This window comes from Heptranchias perlo, chromosome 4 (assembly GCF_035084215.1).
Source record: "Heptranchias perlo isolate sHepPer1 chromosome 4, sHepPer1.hap1, whole genome shotgun sequence".
Taxonomy (NCBI): Eukaryota; Metazoa; Chordata; class Chondrichthyes; order Hexanchiformes; family Hexanchidae; genus Heptranchias; species Heptranchias perlo.
The window spans coordinates 32722486-32741045 of NC_090328.1; the positions used below are offsets into that span (position 1 = coordinate 32722486).

Consider the following 18560-nt stretch of genomic DNA (forward strand, 5'->3'; position numbering starts at 1 on the left):
ACCAAGACCACCAGTGCAGCATCAGAAAACCTTGGTGCATGCTCTCTTGCAGGTTGAACCATCTTTCCAAAACTTCCTCAGAATCACTTCACTTCCTTTAATCTTCATATAGACTGGGCAAATCAAATTAGCAATGATAGTTTGGAGCTCGAGTTGATGGAATGCATTCGAGACAGTTTCCTAGAGCAATATGTATGTCATAGAACCAACCAGGGAACAGGCTATTTTAGATCTTGTATTGTGTAATGAGGCAGGGTTAATTAGTAATCTCACAGTAAAGGATCCTCTGGGGAAGAGCGATCATGATATGATAGAATTTCATATTGAGTTTGAGAGTGACTTTTTAAAGTCTGAAACTAGAGTCTTAAACTTAAATAAAGCCAATTATATAGGTATAAGGGGTGAGTTGGTTAAGGTAGATTGGGAAATTAAATTAAAGGGTATGATGGTTGAAAAGCAATGGCACACATTTAAAGAAATATTTCAATATTCTCAACAAATATACATTCCACTGAGAAATAAAAACTCCACGGGAAAAGTGATCCACCTGTGGCTAACTAAAGAAGTTAAAGGTAGTATTAGATTAAAAGAAGAGGCCTATAATGTAAGCTTGAGGATTGGGAGAGTTTTAGAAACCAGCAGAGAACAACCAAAAAGTTGATAAAAAGGGAAAAAATACAATAAGAAACGAAACTAGCAAGAAATATAAAAACAGACTGTAAGAGCTTCTACAAGCATGTAAAAAGGAAAAAAGTAGCAAAAGTAAACGTTGGTCCCCTAGAGGCTGAGACAGGAGAAATTACAATGGGGAATCAAGAAATGGCAGATGTATTAAACAATTATTTTGTATCTGTCTTCACAGTAGAAGACACAAGAAGCATACCAGAAATAGTGGGGAACCAAGGGGCTAATGAGAGTGAGGAACTTAAAGTAATTATTATCAGTAGAGAAAAAGTACTTGAGAAACTAATGGGACTAAAAGCCAATAAATCCCCTGGACCTGATGGCCTACATCCAAGGGTTCTAAAAGAGGTGGCTGCAGAGATAGTGGATGCATTGGTTATGATCTTCCAAAATTCCCTAGATTCTAGAACGGTCCCAGTGAATTGGAAGTTAGCAAATATAACCCCGCTATTGAAGAAGGGAGGGAGAGAGAAAACAGGGAACTACAGCCCAGTTAGCCTGACATCATTCGTTGGGAAAATAATGGAATCCATTATTAAGGAAGAGGTAACAGGGCACTTAGAACATCATAATATGATTAAGCAGAGTCAACATGGTTTAACGAAAGGGAAATCATGTTTGACAAATTTATTAGAGTTTTTTGAGGATGTAACTAGCAGGGTAGATAAAGGAGAACCAGTGGATGTAGTATATTTAGATTTTCAAAAGGCATTCGATAAGGTGCATAAAAGGTTGTTACACAAGGTAAGGGCTCATGGGGGTTGGGGGTAACATATTAGCATGGATAGAGGATTGTTTAACAGACAGAAAACAGAGAGTAGGGATAAATGAGTCATTTTCAGGTTGGCAGGCTGTAACTAGTGGGGTGCCGCAAGGATCAGTGCTGGGCCTCAGCTATTTACAATCCATATTAATGACTTAGATGAAGGGACCAAGTGTAGTGTATCCAAGTTTGCTGATGATACAAAACTAGGTGGGAAAGTAAGCTGCGAGGAGGACACAAAGGCCTCCATTTTAGCACCTGCTATCGGGTGCGTTCCTGGCGGGGGGGCTCTGAAAATTGGGGAATCCTGGAGCGGGTCGGGAGCCCGGCTCCAACCCACCCACTTCTGGGTTCCCCACAGACGCGCCGACGTGCGCGCGCAGCCCCCGCATGTGGGACTCCCGCAGGCAATTAAAGCCAGCGGGGTGCCACTTGAGACTATTTACCTAGGTATTTCAGGTCATTAACAGACCTGATTAAGGGAATCTGTCAGGAGGGGTGGGATTTTAGAAACAACTGGGACTGTTTCCATTCTGGGGGAAACACTCCCAGTTGAGATGGACGTGTTGCAGATATCAGCCTGTGGCAGCTGCAAAGGTCCATTTGACAGGTGGGGGGTGGGGGGGAGGCCCTCACTCATTGCAGGAGGCCACTCTGTCACTTGGGACAAAGTTTGGCCTCCACCACCCTCCTCCTGACAAGAAAATTCACCAACTTGTACACTTACCCCGGGGTCCAGAGACATGTACCTACCTTGCGGACCCCCTCAGATATACATCATGGGGGCCGCCGTAGCTGCAGTCATGACCTCCTCAGAGGTCGAACAGCATCACCAGCCAAGCCGTCTACCTCTGACACGTGGAGCTCCACAACACAGTGCTGTGACACATCCACCTGCATAGCAGGAGGGAGGGCAGCCGCAGAGAGAGATGCGTCGCAGAGGGCACTACCCTCGCCACAGGGTCCACAGACCGAGGCTCAGCTTCCTGGACCTTTCTGAGCAGCAGTGCACACGGAGGCTCAGAGTCACTCGACATGTCGTCGTGGACATCTGCAGCCTCCTTCATGCCGAGCTGCTCCCGGCTGGCCCGACCACCATCTTCTTACCTGTCGCTGTCAAAGTCACCACTGCCCTCAACAACTTCTCCTCCGCATCCTTCCAGGGTGCCACCGGGGACATCGCCGACGTCTCTCAGTCGTCTGCACAAAAGAGCCCTGCAAATACACCTACACCCACTCTGCAGTGACACAATGGGTGGCATCAGGTGTGGGTCCTCATTGTGATCCTCAGGAACGGGCATTATTGCACAAACTGGACAAGATTCACAAAGACGTGGCAGTAGTGTTGCCAATATAATATGTGATGTGAGTTGGTCAGAAATTAAATATAAGTAAAACCCATGACAAACCCTCAAACACCCTTGTGCATCCCCTTCATGCTCACAACACGTTTGCCTTACGCTGCCTACTACACATATGTGATGCATGCCCTGTGGCTGCAGCAAAGGTAGTGGCAGGTTGAGTGAGGCTGACTGTGAAAGAGATGCATGAGAGGGTGAGTATGAGATAGAGCCATGAGATTGTATGAGGATTGGGTTGAGTGGTAGTGGCGGGATGAGTACTGGCGAGGTGATTAAGCGCAGGTAAGATGAGGATGAGCTTTGAGTGGGTGTGAGGGGTGATGTGACAGAGTAGTGTTGACAGTGCAGAAGGAGATGTGGGGTGGGGGCGGTGATGTGGCAGACGGAGTGTAGGGGAATGAGTAAATGTACTCACTTTGGCTGACCTACTTAGGTCATTGGAGCGCCTCCTGCACTGTATGCAGGTGGGCGATATGTTGGTGGTGCAGGTAACCTCCTCTGCCACCTCGAGCCAGGCCTTCCTGGTGGCAGAGGCAGGCCGCTTCCTCCCGCCCACCGGGGGGGAAGATCTCTGTCCTCCCCCTCCTCCTCACCCCATCTAATGATACCTGGATTGAGGCATCATTAAACTGGGAGCAGCCTTCCCCCTGGGCTACTCCATGCTGTAATTTTTTCTATTTCTTGCAGCACCTGTCAGTGGAGGACTGCCCCTTTAAATAGAGCTCCTCCAGCTGACAGAGCTTACTGTGCATGCGCAGCCCGCCCGACGCGCAGCTCAGCAGTGGGGAACCCGGAAGACCAGGTAAGTGGATCCAATTAGGCTGCGATCGCGCGGGGGGGCAGACTGATTTCGCCGGGCGCGTTACCCACGCGCCCAATAGCCCCCCCCCCCCCCGCCGCGAACCCGCAGCCCTGGTAACATCGAGCCCAAAGAGTCTGCAGAGGGATATAGACAGGTTAAGTGAGTGGGCAAGAAGGTGGCAGATGGAGTATAATGTGGGGAAATATGAGGTTATTCACTTTGGTAGGAAGAATAGAAAAACAGAATATCTTTTAAATGGTGAGAAACTATTAAATGTTGGTGTCCAAAGAGACTTGGGTGCCCTGGTACAAGAAACACAAAAAGTTAGCATGCAGGTACAGCAAGCAATTAGGAAGGCAAATGGCATGTTGGCCTTTATTGCAAGGGGGTTGGAGTACAAGATAAGGAAGTCTTCCTACAATTGTACAGGGCTTTGGTGAGACCTCACCTGGTCTACTGCGTTCAGTTTTGGTCTCCTTATCTAAGGAAGGATATACTTGCCTTAGAGGCGGTGCAACGAAGGTTCACTAGATTAATTCCAGGGATGAGAGGGTTGTCCTATGAGGATAGTTTGAGCAGAACTATACTCTCTGGAGTTTAGACGAATGAGAGGTGATCTCATTGAAATATATAAAATTCTGAGGGAGCTTGACAGGGTAGAGACTGAGAGGTTGTTTCGCCTGGCTGGAGAATCTAAAACTGGAGGCCATAGTAGTAGGATAAGGGATCAGCCATTCAAGACTGAGATGAGGAGGAATTTCTTCATGCAGAGGATTTTGAATTTTTGGAATTCTCTACCCCAGAGGGCTGTGGATGCTGAGTCCTTGAGTATGTTCAAGGCTGAGATAGATACATTTTTGGACTCTAGGGGAACCAAGGGATATTGTGATCGGGCAGGAAAGTAGAGTTGAGGTTGAAGACCAGCCATGATCTGATTGAATGGCGGAGCAGGCTCGAGGGGCCGTATGGAATTCTCCTGTTCCTATTTCTTATGTTCTTATGTTCCTGACACCACTTCCAACTGCCACATTGCACCTCCCCTTTAAGAGGAGCAGGTTGCCTTTAAGTAGTGCTATTCGCTCCAAGCATCGGGAACCCTCCTGATGCATGCAGCCAAAGTGAGGGGACCGCTGGCTGCAAGCAGCAAGAATTAAAATCAGCAAGCAGCACGAATTTAACGAACTGTGATCCTCCTGCCCGTCTTCAGAGGTTATCCAATTTAACCCCCATAAACTTAGGGCAGTTTTTAGTAATCCTGATGGGATAGAGTCAGTGATATAGACACATGCCTTAATGTTGAGCCTGTAAGCTGCATTACATCGCTCCACCTGACTCTATTCCTTCACTAATATAATTTTTTATTGTAATGCAATATTAAGGAAGTTACTTTCTTACATTGTGTTCCATATATGGAATATAAGTCACCCGGTCTGGATGGGATGCATTCTAGGTTGCTGAGGGAAGTAAGGGTGGAAATTGCGGAGGTACTGGCCATAATCTTCCAAACATCTGTAGATATGGGGGTGGTGCCAGAGGACTGGAGAATTGCAAATGTTACACCCTTGTTCAAAAAAGGGTGTAAGGATAAACCCGGCAACTATAGGCCAATCAGTTTAACTTCAGTGGTGGGGAAATTTTTAGAAACAATAATCCGGGATGGAATTAACAGTCAATTGGATGAGGGTTGATTGATTAGGGAAAGCCAGCATGGATTTGTTAAAGGAAAATCATGTATAACTAACCTGGTAGAGTTTTTTAATGAGGTAACAGAGAGGGTAGATGAGGGCAATGCAGTTGATGTGGTGTATATGGACTTCCAAAAGGCGTTTGATAAAGTGCCGCATGGTAGGTGTTGTGGGAAAAAATCACCACTCGGAGTCAGACTTAAAGATTCAACATGCAGTTTATTGGACAAAGCTTTGGGAGAAGGACTGGACACTCCGTAGTGAACGCAGCTACCTTCTCAACTTTAAAATGGTTGTCATGCTTTTTTATACCTTTGAAATACAGATTTCAGTAGCTTTTACATCATAAATCTTGATTACACACATTAACCAATTAACCAATTAAGTCCGCACAGCAACAACGGACAGTTTACACATTAACCAATTAAGTCCGCATAGCAACAACGGACTGCTTACGCATTAACCAATTAAGTCCGAACAACTATTATCACCTTAAGACAGCAGATACAGTCTGGGAATACAAAGGACATTTCATAACGAACTGATAAAACTATAGAACCAGACTGCATGAAACAAAGGCATGCTGTCTTAAGGTGATAATAGTTGTTCGGACTTAATTGGTTAATGCGTAAGCAGTCCGTTGTTGCTATGCGGACTTAATTGGTTAATGTGTAAACTGTCCGTTGTTGCTGTGCGGACTTAATTGGTTAATGTGTGTAATCAAGATTTATGATGTAAAAGCTACTGAAATCTGTATTTCAAAGGTATAAAAAAGCATGACAACCATTTTAAAGTTGAGAAGGTAGCTGCGTTCACTACGGAGTGTCCAGTCCTTCTCCCAAAGCTTTGTCCAATAAACTGCATGTTGAATCTTTAAGTCTGACAATAGTGTCCCTTTGTTTAATAGAATCCATTTTGTTTAATAGTGTCCATTTTGTTTAATAGTGTCCATTTTATTAGTAGTCAAGCGTTATATTTAAGCCTTTAATTAAGGTTAGTCTAATCTACACAAAGCGCATTTCAGTGTGGTTTTAGGGTAAATACCACTGTCGTGTACCCATTAGTCACTTCATCGTTGCCTTTAATTCAACAGTCCAAAATCCACGCTAACAGTAGGCTTATCATCAAGATTGAGGCCCATGGAATAAAGGGAGCAGTAGCAACATAGATACAAAACTGGCTAAGTAACAGGAAACAGAGAGTAGTGGTGAACGGTAGTTTTTCGGACTGGAGGGAGATGTACATTGATGTTCCCCGGGGGTCAGTGCTGGAACCACTGCTTTTCTTGATATATAATGACTTGGACTTGGGTGTACAGGGCACAATTTCCAAATTTGCAGATGTCACAAAACTTGGAAGGGTAATAAACAGTGAGGAGGATGGTGATAGACTTCAAAAGAATATAGACAGGCTGGTGGCACGGGCGGATAAGTGGCAGATGAAATTTAATGCAGAAAAATGCGAAGTGATACATTTTGGTTGGAAGAACGAGGAGAGACAATATAAACTAGAGGGCACAACTCTAAAAGGGGTACAGGAACAGAGAGATCTGGGGGTATACGTGCACAAATCATTGAAGGTGGCTGGGCAGGTTGAGAAGGTGATTAAAAAACCATATGGGATCCTGGGATTTATAAATAGAGGCTTAGAGTACAAAAGTATGGAAGTCATGATGAACCTTTATAAAACACTGTTTTGGCCACAACTGGAGTATTATGTCCATTTCTGGGTACCGCACTTTAGGAAAGATATGAAGGCCTTAGAGAGGGTGCAGAAGAGGAGATTTACCAGAATGATTCCAGGGATGTGGAACTTTAGTTACGTGGATAGACTGGAGAAGCTGAGGTTGTTCTCCTTGGAACAGAGATGCTCGCGAGGAGATTTGATAGAAGTATTCAAAATCATGAAGGGTCTAGACAGAGTAGATAGAGAGAAACTGTTCCCATTGGCAGAAGGGTCAAGAACCAGAGGACATAGATTTAAGGTGATTGGCAAAAGAACCAAAGGTGACATGAGGAAAAACCTTTTTACGCAGCAAGTGGTTAGGATCTGGAATGCACTGCCTGAGGGGGTGGTGGAGGCAGATTCAATCATGGCCTTCAAAAGAGAACTGGATAAGTACTTGAAAGGAAAACATTTGCAGGGCTATGGAGATAGGGCAGGGGAATGGGACTAGCTGGATTGCTCTTGCATAGAGCCGGCACGGACTCGATGGGCTGAATGACCTCCTTCCTTGCTGTAACCTTTCTATGATTCTATGGTTCAATGTTTCAATATCAGCTTATTGCAAAGTACATTATCTGCTATGTTTATTGAAAATTGTAGTCTTAGAATCTTTACATTTTTACGTTAGAAAATTCAGATTATTTTCCTGTAATGTAACTCTGATATCACACATCCATTGTTTTCCATTATCAATGATCCTTTCAGCCTGTGTAGTCTAAATATTATTTTATAGAGGAGGATAAGTGTCATGAACAGAATAATCAAAATACCTGCAAACGTTATACAACATAAGGGGTAGACATTTGGGTGAATTACAGAAACGTGTCCGGTCATTTATCAGTTCTGTCTAATTTTCATGTGGAGGGGAACAGCAAACATGTGTTTTATGGTCATCAGGGAAATGTTTGCCACATTAATAGAGATCTCCATGATAATGCCAATACGTGTAGCACAAGTTTGCCAGCAGATTTCCTAAAACATGTCTGATTTAACCCCTATATTCTAAATACTTGTATAATCTTACGGCAAAGGCAGTTTTCTGCAGCTTGGCGACCTGATATCCTTATTATTATTGACAGAAACATACAGAAGATTGAATTGTATAAAGAAAAAACAAACATTTATTGAAGCAACAATTCTTCATACAGGTTTGTAGTCAGATTTGCAGAAACCTTGAAATAACTTCTGTGTCCAGTGATTTTTGCGAGTTTCTTCACTATTCTTCACTATTCCACATCTTGTCCATTCTGTTACACTTGCAGCTCCCTGAGTTATCCTAAAATATCTTCCCTCTGACTTTTCAGAAGTATCTCAAGAATTTTTTCAAAGTAAATTTTGGAGATGGGAAAAGGCCAGTAGGCCCAAACAAACCCATCCAAACCCAGTCAAAGCGATAATTTCCATGTAGCCCACCTGTAATAGAACTACTTTCCTTCTTTACCTTTCCCACAGCACAAAAGAAAAAGAAAGATTTTATATAGCACCTTTCACGACCTCAGGACGTCGCAAAATGCTTCACAGCCAATGAAGTACTTTATGAAGTGTAGTCACTGTAGTAATGTAGGGAAACATGGCAGCCAATTTGCACACAACAAGGTCCCACATATTAAGATTTCTGATCAGAGGACTCTCTGCATATTTTGTAAATGGGAGTGAATAAGATCTTTAGCCTTTTACAAATAGCACAGAAACATTAAATATTAAAAGAAAGAAATAAAGTCAAAACATATATTCTTCAAAGCATTGCTGCTATAAATAACTGGTCACAACATGAAAAGTGAGGCGACAGTTTAAGGCAATGTTTAAGTCCAAAGCAGGTTCTTTCATCAGTGCACAGTGAGTTACCAAAAATGTAAATTCCTTTCATGAAAAACAGCTATTTACTAATGAGTTAAGAACATAAGAACATAAGAAATAGGAGCAGGAGTAGGTCAATCGGGCCTTCGAGCCTGCTCCGCCATTCAATAAGATCATGGCTGATCTGATCCTAACTTGCCATGGTTTGAACTCAATCTTTGGATTGCTAGTCCAGTTCCATAACCACTAGGCAACCATACTGCATGATGGCCAATCTCAGTCTTTAGGTCTCATCCTAGAGCTCACCAATGCAGACTATCCTATGGTCAATCCTTGGTCTGAGGCATTGCCCCAATACTCACATTTTCAGAAAACAGTGAAGCTCATGTTGACTGAATCACTTCTCCTGACGTGCTCTGCTGGGGCAATGCTATGTGTGAATAAACTGCTGGGCATGTATTCCTTCCCTCAGTTGTCCCAGCTGTAGCAATTTTTTTGTTGACACTCAATACAAAACAGCGTGAATAGTGTTGCCCCAAGATCCTGAGAGGTTCAGCGACACCAGAGGCTACGCCAGGAGTTGGAGCAATTTATTACCATTAGTGAAGCCCTCATATTGGTGTTTACCCCATGTACAGTTTTATTCCATTTAGGGTTTATGTTTGTATTAAATGTGGATCTCGGTGGGGACGATGGCTGAGAATGCTCAGTGTTGTTGATACATGGTGATATTTAGACTGATGGATTAAGTTATGATTGAGTTATGAGACAAAAATTTTCTTTCACAAATAATTACAATTTCATAAATATGTTTATATAGTTTCTAATTATATATATAATTTAGAAAAAAAGTGTATTAGAATTATCAGTTGTTAGTAACATGAATCATGACCTGTGACCCACTATTAGGGTGTACATTATCTTCTTTGGGTAATGTTTAACAAAAAGTAGATGTGAGTTAACAGATGAACGTCACTGGCAGAAAGCAGTAACAGAATTTTCTTCTATTTTTATTGCTACAATATCCCCTGTGTTTAAATATGTTTTGAGAAGGTAACAAAAAAAACTGCTTGTAAAGGGTTGTTAAGTCCTTGTTACAGGGCAGTCGAGACAAAAACCTGTGCCGTTTTGCTTAGGGTAGAATAAGTACAAAGATTAGTGTATGTTACTCACAGTCATACCTGTGAGTTAGTTTCACAAAGAAAGGGCAAAGCATCAAAGTTTAAATGGTCTAGATAAGTTGGAGTTGTCAGTGGGAATTGGATTGGACCAGAGATGCCACTGAGAGTTGGTTTGGGGAAGTCAGCTGGAGTCAATGAATAAGAGGGATATCTAAATCCATAACTGCTGAGTTGTGGGTGTTTTGTGGACAGGTCCCAGCCCAATCAATTCACTACAGATTTCAATCACACTACCTAACATGACCTCCATGTGTCAGTCTGTAAAACAGAATTCATAACGACTTCACTGACTCATTTTGACTAAGCTTTGTGTATTGCATAACTTTATGAACAAAATATTTGCCATTTATGTCAGTTATTTACTGATTTAGATGCTTGAGAATCACAAAAGCAGAATTATTATAGCTGGGTCCTGATTGGCTGTCTTCCTTTCATTCAAGCAAATGAATTCAGATTGCTTCAGAAATTGTGGAAGCAAAATGGTGCACATCTGGTATTTGGATTTGAATTTCTTATTTTCAATAACGTAAAGTCAATTAATTTGTGAAAAGAGCAAAATATAGCCCACAATGACAAAATAGCTCATGAGGAAATTTGTCCATTACTCCGTGTTATGTGTTTTTAAAACAATCACCTCTCTTTGCATCTTTGCAGTTAGCAATATGTCAAAACACTGAGTAACAATGAATAGAAAGATGGAATGGTGATAAAGTTCAAGTGAGGGGAAGAATGACCATGATCATGTTTGAGTCACATATTGTAGCTTGATAAACTCAGCAGAGCTAATGTTCTGTAGTTTCCTCACTTTCTACGGGGAAGATTTCATCATATGAAGGTGGTGAAATACTATCAGGAACTTCATCAACTGTTAACATGGCTTGTGAATCATCTTGATTTTCCTCTGTCCTGTGGAGACATATTACCAATATTACATGAATAGACTCAAAAATATTCAACACAGTTTTAGTATTCAACTAATTATAAGGTTTTCACTTTGTAATAATTTTGCAGGAAAGGTCAAACGGAACTATCCACCTTAAACATTGGAAGGACATTACTGAGGTAAATAGCATAAGAAACTTAATGAATACCAGCACATTTTCTGTGTCATTGCTCATGATGAATTAGAGATTATGCTGCTTTATAACAATAGGGTTTTTTGTGTCTGTAGCGGATAACATCAGGGTCACTAATATACTGTGACTGAATAAGTCAAATTCCATTTTTATTAAATGGTATGCTGGGATTTTTGCTTGTGCTTTGGGGGATTGAATTCCATGACTGTCCCTTATTTGGTAAGGACTGTAAATGATTGGCCTTTTTATATATTATATGCTAATCAATTTCCCATGGCATCCCTCTTAGTGGGGCCCACATGTAGCACAGAACAGCACCAACATCTCCTTCCTGCAGGCATACGTACGGCTAGCTGCATTGCTGGAGTATCCTGCAGGATTTCCAAGTGAACATGGAAGTACCTCCTCCCGCCGCCCATGAATGGGGTGGGGGGGGTGGGAGGGGTCAGGGGAAGTGGACAGAAGAATCACCTATGCCTCCCTTTGTCCTGTTAGCTGTCCAGCAATTAAAGGAAGTAAGGACCAAGTGTAGGCTTCAGGTAAAGTGAGGTTAAAGGGCACGGGATAATTGGACCAGGATGTGCAGGCATAATGCAGTTGCTTTTTTAAAATCTGACCTTATTTTTCTGTAGTACTTTGATTTTATATTATTTCTATCTATAATTTACTAGAAACCTTACATCTATATGCACTTCCTGTCTGTGCCAGTTGACTTCCTGTTGTTATGTTTTTGCCACATTTTTTTTGTCCATTATAAATTCCTAAACCCACATTTATCATAGGTATTGCATTTGTAAACCTGTCACTCTGATTGTGAAATCTGGTTCCCAGGTTTTGCAATCTGGTCGCCAGGTTCCCAAAGTTTTCTCAAAATATTTTCTGAAAACTTCTTTCAGGTACTATTTTTGTTACTCCTCAGCAACAGAAAATTCTAATGTCCAAAATAATGGTTTAAATAAAAATTTTAAAAATCAAGTATTACATATTTCACAATAACATTATCAAATTTATCCACTGAGTTGGCATTTGTGTCTTTTGATGCCTTCATTAATGTTTTCAGTTGAAGGCCTCAACCGCTTCTAAAAAAAAACTGGGCTTGGAGTTTTACCCAGAACTCCAATTCTATGAGCTGTACTTGGATTGTGCAGCCTGAACATGCGCAGTGTACTTAATATCCCACAATACATCAGTGCCTTTCGGTTAACTGTACTAATGCAATATTTTTCTTCAGTTTCTTCAACTTTCTGCTCATTAGCTTTTCTTCAAATAACTTTGAAAAACAAGAGGACAAATTTCAAAAACTTTTCGTAGAATCATACCGTACAGAAGGAGGCCATTCGGCCCATTGTGCTCGTGGGCGCTCTTTGAAAGAGTTATCTAATTAGTCCCGCTCCCCTGATCTTTCCCCACAAGCCCTGCAAATTTTCCTTTTCCCTTTGTCATTCAACTAAAGTTGGAGGACAAAATCTGGCAGCTGGAAAGACTCCTGACAATCCAGACAGTAAAAGATCCTGTGATCTAGTGAGCTGCAGCTGAGAGCCCCTTTTTATACAGCTTCAGGAACTCTCAGACACCAATCCCACTGGGTTTTGCTGGTGGATCCAAAATTGGGTGAGGCATCCTCAATTAGGAGATCAAATGCAGTGGGGCAGGTATGATATCAATCAGAGCAAGACTTTGACCTTTTAATTAGGACCCCCCACTTGCCAGAGGCAGGCGCCAGTCAGTCAGAAATTGGTCAGTTAAAATGATGGGGGGCTGGAACGGTACAGGGCGCCCCCAGACGCAAATTTAAGGCCCCGCAGGGCTGGCTGGGTTAACATCAGCCCTATCGTGTCTGCCCCCACGTGTATTCTCTTCCCTTTACAGAAGATGGACTGAAATACATTCTAGTGATATGGACACAGATTCAAGCCAACAGCTGGTTTATTCTATATAAAATACATGAATAAACAGGATACTGTTTCACACTGAGAACAATTTCCTTATCGTCCTCAATTATGAAAATTAATCAAGAAGCAACTTTGTATCTCTGGAAATCTAGGTTCATTTTTCTAGCTAAGCTTTTTAAAGCTAAACTGGTTCAGCCTTTCAAAATACAATGTAAGTTCCCATTGCTGCCTGTTAGAACACAGCTCACACTCTGGCCCCGAAAATCTGGTGGGGCAATATCCCAGTGTAAGTGGTATATATCGCCCGGGTAAATTGGAATCAAAGATTGGCAGGCAAAACTGTAATTGAACAGTGGGCAGCCTTTAAGGAGGAGGTGGTTCGGGTACAGTCTAGGCACATTCCCACGAGGCCAGGTAGGGCAACTAAAGCCAGAGCTCCCTGAACGACAAAATAGGTAGTGAGTAAGATGAAACGGATAAAAGGGACGTATGACAGATGTCAGGTTGATAACACAAGTGAGAGCCAGGCAGAATATAGGAAGTTCAGAGGGGAAGTGGTAAAGGAAATAAGAGGGGCAAAGAGAGAGTATGAGAATAGACTGGCAGCCAACATAAAAGGGAATCCAAAAGTCTTCTACAAGCATGTGAACAGTAAACGGGTAGTAAAAGGAGTGGTGGGGCCGATTAGGGACTAAAAAGGAGATCTACTCATGGAGGCAGAGGAGATGGCCAAGTCACTAAATGAGTACTTTTCATCTGTCTTTACCAAGGAAAAAGATGCTGCCAGAGTCTCAGTAAAGGAAGGTATAATTGAGATACTGGATGGGCTAAAAATTGATAAATGAGAGGTACTAGAAAGGCTAGCTGTACTTAAAGTAGATAAGTCACCCAGTCCGGATGCGATGCATCCTAGGTTACTGAGGGAAGTAAGGATGGAAATTGCGGAGGTACTGGCCATAATCTTCCAAACATCCGTAGATACGGGGGTGGTGCCAGAGGACTGGAGAATTACAAATGTTACACCCTTGTTCAAAAAAGGGTGTAAGGATAAACTCAGCAACTATAGGCCAATCAGTTTAACCTCAGTGGAGGGGAAACTTTTAGAAATGATAATCCGGGACAGAATTAACAGTCACTTGGACGAGTGTGGATTGATTAGGGAAAGCCAGCACAGATTTGTTAAAGGCAAATTGTGTTTAACAAACCTGATAGAGTTTTTTGATGAGGTAATAAAGAGGGTAGATGAGGGCAATGCAGTTGATGTGTATATGGACTTTCAAAAGGCGTTGATGAAGTGCTGCATGGTAGGCTTATCATCAAGATTGCAGCCCATGGAATAAAGGGGCAGTAGCAACATGGATACAAAACTAGCTAAGTAACAGGAAACAGAGAGTAGTGGTGAACGGTTGTTTTTCGGACTAGAGGAAGGTATACAGTGGTGTTCTCCAGGGGTCGGTGCTGGGACCACTGCTTTTCTTGATATATATTAATGACTTGGACTTGGGTGTACAGGGCACAATTTCAAAATTTGCAGATGACACAAAACTTGGAAGGTTAGTAAACAGTGAGGAGGAAAGTGATAGACTTCAAGAGGATATAGACAGGCTGGTGGCATGGGCGGACACGTGGCTGATGAAATTTAACATAGAAAAATGCAAAGTGATACATTTCAGTAGGAAGACAGAGGAGAGGCAAAATAAACTAGAGGGCACAACTCTAAAATGGATACAGGAACAGAGAGATCTGGGGATATATGTACACAAATCATTGAAGGTGGCAGGGCAGGTTGAGAAAGCGGTTAAAAAAGCATACGGGATCCTGGGCTTTATAAATAGAGGCATAGAGTACAAAAGCATGCAAGTCATAATGAACCTTTATAAAACACTGGTTCGGCCACAACTGGAGTATTGTGTCCAGTTCTGGGCACTGCACTTTAGGAAAGATATGAAGGCCTCAGAGAGTGTGTAGAAGAGATTTACTAGAATCATTCCAGGGATGAGGGATCGTAGTTACATGGATAGACTGGAGAAGCTGGGGTTGTTCTCCTTGGAACAGAGACGGTTGCGAGGAGATTTGATAGAGGTATTCAAAATAATGAGGGGTCTAGACAGAGTAGATAGAGAGAAACTGTTCCCATTGGCAGAAGGGTCAAGAACCAGAGGACATAGATTTAAGGTGATTGGCCAAAGAACCAAAGGTGACATGAGGATAAACTTTGTTTAGGATCTGGAATGCACTGCCTAAGGAGGTGGTGGAGGCAGATTCAATCATGGCCTTCAAAAGGGAACTGGATAAGTACTTGAAGGGAAAAAAATTGCAAGGCTACAGAGATAGGGCAGGGGAGTATGACTAGCTGGATTGCTCTTGCATAGATCTGGTGCAGACTCGATGGGCCGAATGGCCTCCTTCCGTGCTGTAACCTTTCTATGGTTCGCTATGATTCCATGAAGCGCCGACTGACCCCAGAATCAGGGGGAGGTTTCCTCATCTTAACAGTTGGGTAGGCACTCGCATCAGGGGTGCATCTTGGGTGCCTGCCAGTCGGGGCAGCCACAAAATGCAGTGGAGACTACCCTTTATAAGGGGCCTCAAAATAACTTACACATTTTTGAAATCTTTGGGGACCCAGGCCATGTTCCGGGCCTGGATCCCCAGGTAAGCTTCACTTTCCATTGGCTGGCAGACTCTTACATCTCTCCTAATTGGGCATAGCAGCCATATTGGCGGATTTGTGTCTGGAGCCAAGGAAAATTCTTGTGTAGGAGTTCTCTCCCCCCAGGCGACATCACCTCTAATGCTCATAACCTTGTTTGGCATGTCAATCAAAATTATTCTCCTTAGTTGAACTCCTACCCTTTGAAGGCTCCCACACTTCTGTCTTAACTAAGCCCCCTGATGGATGAATGGAATGACACCTGGCTCCTCATGCATTGTAAGGACCGATTTTCTCACAATGGCATGCAGTGTTTTTTTTAATTCAGTCTCTGGGTGTCGTGGCAAGACCAGCATTTATTGCCCATCCCTAATTGCCCTGAGGAAGTGGTGGTGGGCAAGCTTCTTGAACCGATGGTAGCGGTTTGATACAACTGAGTGGCTTACTAGGCCACTTCAGTGGGCAATTAAGAGTCAACCACATTTGTGTGGGCCTAGAGTCACATATAGGCCAGGCCAGGTAAGGACATTAGTGAACCAGGTGGTTTTTATGACAATCTGATAGCTTCATAGTCACTTTTATACTGATGCCAGCTTTTTACTTCCCTTTTTTTCAAACTGAATTCTCAAACTGTCGTGGTCGGATTTGATCTTGCATTCTCTGGATTGCTAATCCAGTAACAGTTTGAGATTATACATAATGAGCAGAAAAGCTAATCAGCAATATTGCTGAGACTAATTTTAGGCTGCTGGTTTGTTATAATAATGCTGCCTGCTGCCTTGAGAGTTATCATCTTATAAACTGAACCTAATGTTATAGAAATATAATTTTTTTTTAAATTAGTTTAGGAAACACAGGCAAAATCCAAATTACCATACTGGTAGACTGGTTAGACTGTAGGATTTGCCTTGAATTAACAGTCACTGCTCTGGGCAAAAATATCACATTCAAGCCCAAGACTTTAGAAATTTCCCTTTCTAAGAAAAATATGACAGATTATTTTTTTCAAAAAAGCTTTTTGATTTGATTGGTTCAGCAGTGTTTACAATGTTTAGATAAGACTTTGCTATTATAAATGTTTACATACGGATTTTCAATGTCCACTTAAAAATTTGACACAAGAAATAAGGTTTGTAGGCAGTGAGTATATGCCATATACAAGATTTTTAATAATTATATAGATATTATATTTTATTGGTCTTTCAATCTCAATCAGTAAGTAAAGGATTCTCAAGAGAATACAGAATGTATCCCATGTTTAACAAAGAATGAATAGCTCAAAAGTGCCAAACACATGCATTGTATTGGTGATGCTCAGAACAATGATAAATTCTGCACTTATCTAAATAAAATATGCAAATGACATTGTCAAAAAGAAAAATATTTTAATTGGCTTGTACACCGACATGTGTGGTGTAAGCTCACATTAACGCTGTGTACTCTTGGAAAAAGGCTGTGTTGAACAACTAAATATATTGATTTATCTTTCCTCCTTGTCTATCCAACTCAATATCTACAGGCTAATTGGTGCATGCACCAGATGGGTGCACCATTAACATGCATTAATACAAATAAAAAAAGATATGAAGGTACCACAATCACAGATAATAGAAACTGCTATACTTTGTACTTCCTCTGCTGTTGAATAATTAAGATGCCTTAATAGTAGCTGTTTTATCTTCAAAGCTTTCTGATGACAAGATAAAAAATGGAATTGCTTTTGTTGCATTTCTGTACCAGGGTTTCCTGGCTGTTGTAGCTCATGGTATACCTTGGAAAGTTGTCCTGGGTTCAGAAATAAGCCACCACTAATAAACATGCTATAAGGAAAAGTAGCTCAACTAATCTCTAGTTTAAAATTAATTTTCAAATAATTTTGCTCTGTGTATCATGTTGGTTCTCTTTCAGCATTATTTCATGAAATTTCAAAGACTTTTATTGGAGGTAAAATGTAAACAATGTTATATAGAACATACCTGATTATTTCATTCTCTGGTCCTTGGTAAGGCGGGCAATTCTCATCTCCTGTAAAAGCTGTGCTATCCAGAGGGTAGATGGTATAGTACTGAGGAGGGCATGGGGTTGTCCCCGTAGCACCATTAGGTGGATTAACGCTCTGGGAGTTGTTCAGTGATGGCAAGCAGGTCGTGTTCATGGCAATGCCATCCTGGGCAGGAGATGCATATGGAGGAGGAATATACTGAACAACAGTAGCTCCGTGGAAAGTTATAGGTTGATTAATCCCAGTAAAAACGAACGACTGTCCACAAGGAGTCTGCTCGGTCTCCGCTGCACTCTCATTAATCTGCTTGCAGGTTTTGCAAGTTAACATTCGGAACTTGCAGACAGCAATCAGAACAAAAGTGACTCCCACAGAAAGTAGAATAGGTCCTAGCAACTGTGTCCATTCTAAATCACTAGTACCATAATATTTAATCCAGCCCATTACTGTGAAAGTTATGCCCACTAGCACCAAAAAGACACCAGAGAATAGTAGGGTAGCCCCAGCCTTGTCGCCATCTGACACCTGGACTCCAGGGGCCCTAGGCTGACAGGGAGTCACAGAAAATACATTAACAGAGAAATCTTCCACATTGCTGCTGCGTTGCTCCATTTCCATTGCACAAGTGTCATACGACCACTCCATGGAAGAAAAGGGAATTGCTAAGTCAGTTGGAGCAGTATATAGCGTTTAAAGTTCAGTCTAATTACAAAAAAACAGCACTTTGTTGCAAGTTAATAATTGATGTCAGAATATTAAAATTCTTGGAAGTTGCAGAACTGGATTGTGTGTTCTTTGCATTTTCCATTTTGATGACTAAAGCATTTAATGAGGCATTAAATCTAAAAGGTCTGCAGCAGCACATCCTTTCCCTTTATGTACCTGTAGTGAGGTCTTACTGCCAATAAAACTCACACAACTGCACAACTCCACACTAAA

The 18560-nt window shown here is 41.9% G+C and overlaps 1 protein-coding gene across 1 annotated transcript; it reads right to left on the reverse strand.

Moving 5' to 3' along the window:
• Positions 1–8118: 8118 nt before the first annotated feature.
• Positions 8119–18288, reverse strand: tmem174 (transmembrane protein 174). The gene is made up of 2 exons (XM_067982731.1): positions 17596–18288; positions 8119–10904 (listed from the first exon to the last, which is right to left on the reverse strand). Exons 1-2 carry the CDS (start codon positions 18264–18266, stop codon positions 10781–10783), a joined length of 795 nt encoding a protein of 264 aa, XP_067838832.1. The 5' UTR covers positions 18267–18288; the 3' UTR covers positions 8119–10780.
• Between the last annotated feature and the right edge of the window lie 272 nt (positions 18289–18560).

What these genes read in the sequence shown, in the direction of transcription:
- tmem174 (XM_067982731.1), bottom strand. Translation starts at nt 18,266, where the DNA reads ATGGAGTGGTCGTATGACACTTGTGCAATGGAAATGGAGCAACGCAGC. An exon ending in CCAGAGAATGAAATAATCAG is followed by an intron (nt 10,905 to 17,595) that starts GTATGTTCTATA and finishes ATGTCTCCACAG; the next exon opens with GACAGAGGAAAATCAAGATG.